Source organism: Monopterus albus, unplaced genomic scaffold (assembly GCF_001952655.1).
Source record: "Monopterus albus unplaced genomic scaffold, M_albus_1.0 scaffold278.1, whole genome shotgun sequence".
NCBI classification, from domain to species: domain Eukaryota; kingdom Metazoa; phylum Chordata; class Actinopteri; order Synbranchiformes; family Synbranchidae; genus Monopterus; species Monopterus albus.
In genome coordinates this window covers 124,851-133,145 of record NW_018128158.1, presented here as the reverse complement: position 1 = coordinate 133,145, position 8,295 = coordinate 124,851, and the positions used below count along the sequence as shown (strand labels likewise).

At 40.6% G+C, this 8,295-nt stretch overlaps 1 protein-coding gene across 6 annotated transcripts in view; it reads left to right on the top strand.

The window, feature by feature from the left end:
* Positions 1–905: 905 nt before the first annotated feature.
* cnot10 (CCR4-NOT transcription complex, subunit 10) overlaps positions 906–8,295 on the top strand; it is a 69,455-nt gene continuing 62,065 nt past the window's right edge. For 4 of the 6 annotated variants that reach the window (XM_020622335.1, XM_020622337.1, XM_020622334.1 and 1 more), the window contains exons 1-2: positions 909–1,089; positions 6,765–6,856. In XM_020622335.1, coding sequence (XP_020477991.1) covers positions 1,074–1,089; positions 6,765–6,856 — 108 coding nt within the window. In that variant the 5' untranslated portion in view covers positions 909–1,073. Of the gene's footprint in view, positions 1,090–6,764; positions 6,857–8,295 lie in introns of all 6 variants that reach the window. The other 2 variants (XM_020622331.1, XM_020622332.1) reach the window with 2 other exon arrangements.

The window sequence follows — 8,295 nt, the reverse complement described above, 5'->3', positions numbered from 1 at the left end:
CAAAAGAGAAGTCCGATAATTCATACACAGGGAAGCAGTCCAAAATAGGAGGGCAAGGCAGAACAGAACTGTCAAAGTACACGATCTGGGTCAAAATACTAAAACATACGCTGGAGAGTCAGAGCTGGAGTCTAAAACAATCTGGCAAGTGACTGGTGGGAGAAGGCTGCTTATAATGCAGTGAAAAACAGGTGCAAACAATCGGGAGCAGGTGAAACTAATGGGAGTGATAAATAAAGTAAAGTAAAGACAAACTGTTGTGAAACAAGGAAGGAAGTAATGTCAAAATAAAAGCACGACAGGAGGCAAATGGAACCGAATCATGACATGCATAGCACAACAAAAAAAATTCCAGCAGCTCTTGGCTTAAAAGACATATTATTTACATAACACAAAATTGTATAAGTCAATATAAAAATATGAACAAATAAGGGATGTGGGATGTATGGGACCTAATCAGGTCAGCAGCATGTTAGTAGCAAGAGTGTAGTAACAGTGCAAATCTCAGTCTTTAGGAGTAGGTGTGAGGTCCAGTGCTGTATGTACACAGTAAGTCAATCCTGGAATTCAGGCAATTCAATGTATTGACTGTACACGTTCCGATGCAGTAGGTGGCAGTATGACCATTAATCGTTGTTTCGCAATCCGCCGGAAAACAAACGGATAATGAGAAGCAGCAGAAGAAGAACGGAGGTGTTGAAAAAACAAAGCTCGGGGGATATATGATACAAAGCAGTTCTTCGGTTTTTAGAGAGTACAGGGCTAAGCAAGACAATATAATGTGAACTGAGTGCGGTAATGTTTTTATAGTAGTAGGTAGGGGCAGTTCTGATCCACACTTCAGTCTGGAAGGTAGGTGGGGGGAAATCCACCAAAGGGTGGTGCCCACCCGCCATTAAAAACAGCTGAAGAAGAAGAAGAAGAAGAAGAAGAAGGGCTTTGGTTAGCTAAATTTGGTGCGAATTACATATTCTCTGTAATTAGCGTTACCCCCGCCGATCAACGGAATTTAATCTAGTGTAATCCTAACTGCAATTGCAGGATTTCTAACTTCTTTCGAAAAGGCCGCAGAAATGGCAGATAATATAGGTGAGTGTGTCGGAGAACGCTGGTTTGGCAGCTAGTTGTGCTCAAATGAAGCTAGCTTGCTTGAACTCCTTGAGCAGATGCACTTTTAAATGCAATTAATGTCAGATTAAAACCTGGTAATGTACTTGGAACGGAGCTACACATGTAACGCTCAGTTAGCTATTAGGTTAAGCTATGTTCTGTAACCTGACCACCAAATTGAACCCACTGACAGTGTCTGTCCCAGTTAATGTTAGCCTATCCTACATGCGTGTTGACTGAAGACAGATTCAGGATAAACTTTACTCAGAAATGTCGCAGTGGGGCGTACTCAGGCTATACGGGTGTCTTTACATTTTATCCCCTTTAAATGAACCGAACTCGGTCCTCTTCACGTGGTTATAAGAAACGTTTTTCAAACCAGTTTGGCTCATTTCAAAGACAGATCGTGAAGGATCCCTGTGCAGGTACAACACAGGATGGGAGCAGACCTGCACAGGCGGACCCGGCGCATTAAGACGTTGGCCAGCGTCTGTCGGAGCTCGTTCTCCCGGTATGTGTGTCCCGCACTGTTGGCACTAGTCAGTCCCTGTTGGCGGCATTTCGGCCGATTTAACATGGTGAATCTGCGTCGGCAGTCGGGCCTGGTTGGTGAGAGAGAGACCAGTCTGATTGGCTGTTAAGCTTAGAGAATCAATGCAGGAGAAGAAAGCCCCTTCAACCTGTAGTATTCATGATTTCACCCATTTAAAGCAGTTTCTCCTTGGCTTTTGCCTCCACAACCTCCTTTCTTCTTCCACAACCAAAACAAACAAACAAACAAAAACAAGGGCAGATAGTGGCAGTTGTCATTTTCAACTTCTTATCAGACACATTCTCAAATAGAAGCAACTGTTTTTAAGAGAGGTGTTTTGTTTATAGCTTATAGGCGTTCTAGCTCTTCTTCTTTCCATTTGTGATTGGCGAATACAGATACTGCCCACTATTGGTAGGGGGAGTTATTTCTGTCGCACAGAACATACAGTACATGCTTGTCAGCCGGTGGCTGTAACCTGTGTGATGTGTTCAAGTGTTGCTTTTTCAACCCGACTGGCCTAGACAAAGCCGGCGTGAGGCAACGCAGACATCGCTGCTAATTCTTTCATGTTGGCTTGTTGTTAGTGATGGCCGATGAGTCTTTGTTGAAACTTCGACACAGTGGTCACACAAATGGTTCATTACTCGAGGCCTCAATGACACAGTGCTCCAGTAGGACATCTAGTGGTCAAGAAATTGAAGTACAGTCAAGATGTGCCATGCACATTCCTGTGGATGTAGGGGATTCGCACACTACATTTCAAGCTGACAATAAAATATAAAATAAACATGGACACATGTTGAAGACCATGTTTCTGATGTGGCATGTCTGATTGTAACCCTATATACTCCTCACTTATATTTTGTGTTATGAAAACATTTAAATGGTGCTGCTACATTCATGATATGTGCTCTACAAATTCAGACAGATGTCATTTTCACATGGGACTGGTGCAAATATAGATTATAGTATGGACTTCGGCAAAGTTTGTTTTGGGGTTCATTGGTAAAGAGGTTCATGGGTATGTGGGTAAAGAGGGTGTGCTTGAAGAACAGGGAAGTGGGTGTGTTTGTGTAAATGTTTGACTTTTTTTTTTTTTTAGAAATAACAGTATATACACAGTTTTCAGACACAAGTGGTTTCTCCTTCTACAGACTATTTCCCCAGCCTTGGAAAAAACCCGTTCACATGGTACAGATGAGGCTGGGGTACACAGTATAAGCTATTATTTCTCCAAAGCTTCTTCCGGTTCTTTTAAACCAGGAACTCTCAATGAGACGAAGTAGACTGCTTTAGATTTTATAAAAAATAACCGTGCTGGTTTATTCAGAGGATCACAGGTAAAATTCTTTCTGGGCTGTCGAACCGTGACGTCACCCGATAAACAAGCCTTGCAGCTGCTATAACATTTAGCCACAACATGAGGAAAAGTCAAGGTGCGTGACTGTTGTTTTCGTGGTGTGTATCTAAAACAATTGGACATAACCTTACACATTAAGACAAATATTAAGACTAGCATTACAGTTGACCCTAACAGCTCTTTTCCTGTAACCTTGACGTGCCTGCAGTCTGCACTGCAAGCACAGTTAACAGCCTGAGCTAGTCAATCTGTCTAAATAGGCATATCCTGTCTCTGAACACACTCGATCCAAAGTGATTCACATGACAAACCGAACCAATCAGCTGATTCACTTGATGTCTGACAAACCCAACTGCTTCGGACGTCACTCAAGTGATTCAAATGTCACTAGTCACGTGACCGAAACACGCCTTGGCACAGGGGTTCAAAACAATTGCTTTATGAGCTACCCCACGTGTGTCGGAGCCTCAGGTGTCATAGGGCCATCACTACTTGTTGTGTCTCTGCCCTTAGACCCAAGAGGCCGCATTCTGTAGCACAGAAAGAGTGAGACAAAGAACAAGGCAAAACCAGGGTTAACATTGGTTTAGCATGTCTGAGATGGAGAGCGCTAAAGTAAGTAAGTAAGGTTTATTTATATAGCACCTTTCGCAGATAAAATCACAAAGTGCTTCACAAAGACAACAATGAAAAGTGGAAAACAGGCAAACAACAATATGCCAACAACACCAACGGATAATATGTAAAACAATGATAAAAATAGATTAAAACATAGCTATCAAATCAACTAAAAGCCAGACTAAACAAATGTGTCTTCAGCTGCTTCTTGAAACCATCAACAGATTCGGCTAAAGTATCCAAAGGACTAAAAATTGATGCAGAAGGTACCAACATACTTTTGCCGTCCTTACTTTGTTTGCCCACGAAGAACGTGGCCTAAAAGATTAGGGAAGAGTGGCTGTTAGGCTCAAGGCCCTTTGGTGTTCAGCTCCCACGGGCTTCACTTATGCTAACCTTCGGCCCATTGGTCTGGACTCCTCGGCGCCTCTTCCATGTTTTCGGTTTCGCGATGCCTGAGAAGAGGTGTAAACTGGTCCAACCCTTGATCACTGAGACAGTCTTCCCAGCTGCTGAGCTCTGCTTCATCAATCCGGATGGGTTTGATTAACACCAGGTGATTTTAACATCCACATCTGCTGTCCTGATGACCCATAGACCAAAGACTTTTTAAATATTATTGACTCTTTTAACCTCACTCAATCTGCTCATGTATAAGATATACATGAGCTCGGACACACACTGGACCTTGTGATCTCTCATAGACTGCCTGTTTCCATTACTGTGTGACTCTCGGTTTTTGGATCACTTGCCTGTTTTATTCAATGTTGCTGCTCTGTCACTGGTAGACATACCTTTTAATCCTGCTGCTTTTAGACGCACTGTCACTTCTTTTACAGCAGGAGAGTTTTCTATTTCATATTCATATTTCTATTTAAAAACTTTAGTCTGTATTTGATGAATGATGTCTCCTCCCTTATGAATGCTGAGGAATAGTTAAACTCATTAACTACCACTTGCCAGGATATATTGGATTCTATTGCCCCCCCCTTCGACATAGACCAGCCAAGATACAAGCAGTGACTTGGCTAAACGATTCTACTCGGGCACTTAGACAAAGATGAATGCAAATGGAAGAAGGATAAACTTCACGTTTCTCTCTGCCATTTCTGGGATTGTTTCTCTGACTGCCAGAAGGCTGTAAAATCTGCCAAATTGAACTATCTTTACAACATTGTCATCAGTAATCGTCATAAACCTCAGGTCTAGCCCATGCTACACGGACTTAACTGCTTCTAACCAGGGTTTGGGCCCTCTAGCTCGACATCTGAAGTCGACTGTAAAAAATCTAGGGGTGATGTTTTATGGCGACTTGAGGTTTGACAAGCAAATCAACTCAGTTGTGAAATCTAGCTTCTTCCACCTCAGGTTGTTAAGCAAGGTGAAGTTATTCCTTTCTTTTAATGATTTTGAGAATGCAATCCATGCTTTTATCACCTCCCGCCTTGACTATTGCAATGCTCTATATTATGGTGTTAACCAGTCCTCTCTCATTCGCCTTCAGATGGTTCAAAACGCTGCTGCTCATCTTTTGACAAGTACTAGAAAATTCAAGCATATAACCCCGGTATTGGCTTCTCTCCACTGGCTTCTAGTCTGTTTTAGAATTGATGTTATTGATTTTTGTTTTTAAGGCTTTTAACGGTTTGGTGCCATCTTACCTCACTAAATTAGTGCATTAGCACAAACCTACAAGGTCCCTCAGATCTTCAAGCCAGTTTCTTTTAGCGGTTCCTAGGGCCAGATACGCTAGGGTGATCGTGCTTTACTGTTGCAGCCCCTAAATTGTGGAATAGTCCACCTTTTAATGTTAGGTCAGCTACTGACCTCAGTACTTTAAATCATTGTTTAAAACATATTTATTTGCCTTGGCTTTTAATACACAGTAGGGTCTGATGCATTCCTTTTAATCTAATTTATTGAATGTATGTCATCTGTGTGTTATTCTGCTGTTTTATTTTTGCACTGATCCTATTTATTCTATTTTAGTAATTTATTGTGGTTTTATTCTGCTATGTACTTTGGTCAGCTGGATGTTGTTTTTAAAGTGCTACATAAATTTGATTTGATATATACTGTATATGTATGTGAAACTAATAATGGGGAAGTCCAACAACTTGATGGTCAGAGGCCAAGGACCCACACTTCTCCAAATTACTGCACATTTACAAATCTCCACCTTTGTAGGTTTGGCAAGATTTTACATTTACCATTTAAAATATGGCAACATTACGGAATCAGTTATTTAATATTAATAAAAAGAAATGTTTCACCTGCCTTTCTATTGAGGGTCCAGTAAAGTGACAACCAAACAGAGGGGATCACCTTTGATGTGCTCACGCCTGAGGTCCAAATATCAGTTGTGAAGCTCCTGGCTTTAACATATTCTACCTGTGATGACACCTGGTTGTATAGTAGTCTCTGAAATGTATTTTCTGGATGGCAGATTATACCTGGGCTCTAAGTGCCTCCAACAGGCTCCGAGATTTTCCACTACAGATAGTGCTTGGCCCCTAACTAGGGGAGTGAGAAAAGAATTGACAATCGAATCGTGAGTCATATTTTCTATGATTCTAAATCGATTCACAAATGCTAAAAATTGATTTTTGTAATAATGTTGAAGGAATGAAAAAGGCAGAACTTTACCACAAAGCCAGTGTAGCACATGGACAGCGGACAGTGTTGTGTTACACATCTATGGTTGTAATGTTAGTTCATCTTCAGAAAAGGCAATCATTTTAATGTGTGTTTCTGACTTGACAATGAGCTTTGAGAGACAAGTGTGTAGGACTTTGTGACTATTTTGTAGCCCTTCACCAACAGACTGACATTAGTGTAGCGGAGCAGCGAACATATTTACAAACCAGAGCAGCTCAGCAACACACTGTAGCACTTCAGTCAAACTTGTGAGATACAGAATATACCTCGCTACCCCGCTTTTTTTAAATCAAATTGTTCTGAATCGAATTGGAATTTAATTGAGTTAGCCAAAGATTCCCACCCCCTAATACCTAACACATACTTCCCATACCACCACCAAATTGCTGCATTAATCCTGCCTTGAATGGCAGTGTAAAAGTGGTTTTTATAGGAGAGTAATCTTTGTATGCATAACAATTTTCTCTCTTTCATTTTGATCAGAACAAAATGAGGCAAAGCATGACAACTCATCATCCCCTGGAATCACCGACCAAGAGAAAGAAATGGCAGCCAGTGCATATGAGGCATTCTTGGTAAATCGTCTTCATTCTTTCCAGTAACACATTGACACTAGGGCTGTTTTGCATTTTTGTAACCCTTCTTCACATTCACCCATCTATGGTACAACCATTGGGTGATGTAGTTGATATGCATAAAGTCAAAATAAGGAAAACCCACACACACAAGTTGTTAAAAGTATAAAAATGAGTGGCCATGACGAGTCAGATGGTTGCACATGATAATGAAACTGTGGTAAAGAGAGGTCACACACTGTTGGTGATGAAGAAAAGGTTTGGATTTTTAAAGCTGGAAAAACAAAGAGATGCATACAGTATTATCAGATAAAGATAAAAGGTAACATTGTCATCCCATAATCAAGGGCTGAATGATTGTTTTCAAATCTTAATTCCAATTTAACAGAAAGCAATTCTCCAGTCACAAAAACTATTATTTAAATTGCTATTGAAATGTGGTTTTAAACTATAGATTAGACACAATCCAACCAAGTCCTCACGGGTGTCAGGTGCACGCACAATGCCCTGCCCTGCAGGCGCCACATGAGAAAATGCAGTTAGTGGAATTAAGAAAGACACACCAATACGTTTTTTTTTTACTTTGGTGCTGTTATTTGCACTGAAATAGCCACGGAAGTCAACAAAACCATTTGTCAGTTACCAAGAGACAATGTGTATCAAATTAATATGGAATGCAATTTGTCATTTTTAACGCTTATATTTATTGTCCACAGTGGTGAACACATCATAATACTAAGTAAAACTAAATCAGTTTAGAAAAGCTGTGAGATCAGAAGGGTTAAGACAGGCTCTACCATCTTCATGCATGTGGAGCAGCACAGCCCGCTGGCTGTTTCCTCATCTCTGTCTCCTTCCACTAACTGTTCGGTCTCTCGGCTCCACCACCTGGTAACCTTTATCACCATTAAACAATGTGGCAGCAGTAGGCTAACTGTTGTTGACTCATTTTACATGAATATCATAGTAAAAAAAAAAAAGCATAAAGGCATGGCAGAGAAAAAAAGTTATGAAATACGTCAGATAGTTCAGTGCATCTCACAGCACTAAGTGTGCAGATGACAAATGTATAAATAACCAGTCAAGTTTTAGCCTACAGCATAAGAGGAAGGCAGAAGGAAGTTAGTCTGAGTTTGTTTAGCAGGTTGATGTTGTACAGCTTCATTTTCTGCTATGGTTTAATTTGCTATGGTTTGATCTGTAAAATTGTATGAATGACATAAGAAAAGAAAATACGCCTGTTGTGTATTGACTGCTGTACTGACCAGTTTGAATTCGAATTTCACACTCTGTAGCCTATAGCTAAAGCGAGAGCAGACGTCTTTACTGCTCCTCTTGTCTGTTCTACGATTTTTCACATCTTCTACATTTTCAAGTCTTTGAACAAATTCTACAACTATTAAAATGCCTCCAAGAGGGAAAAGAGCTAATAAATCAGA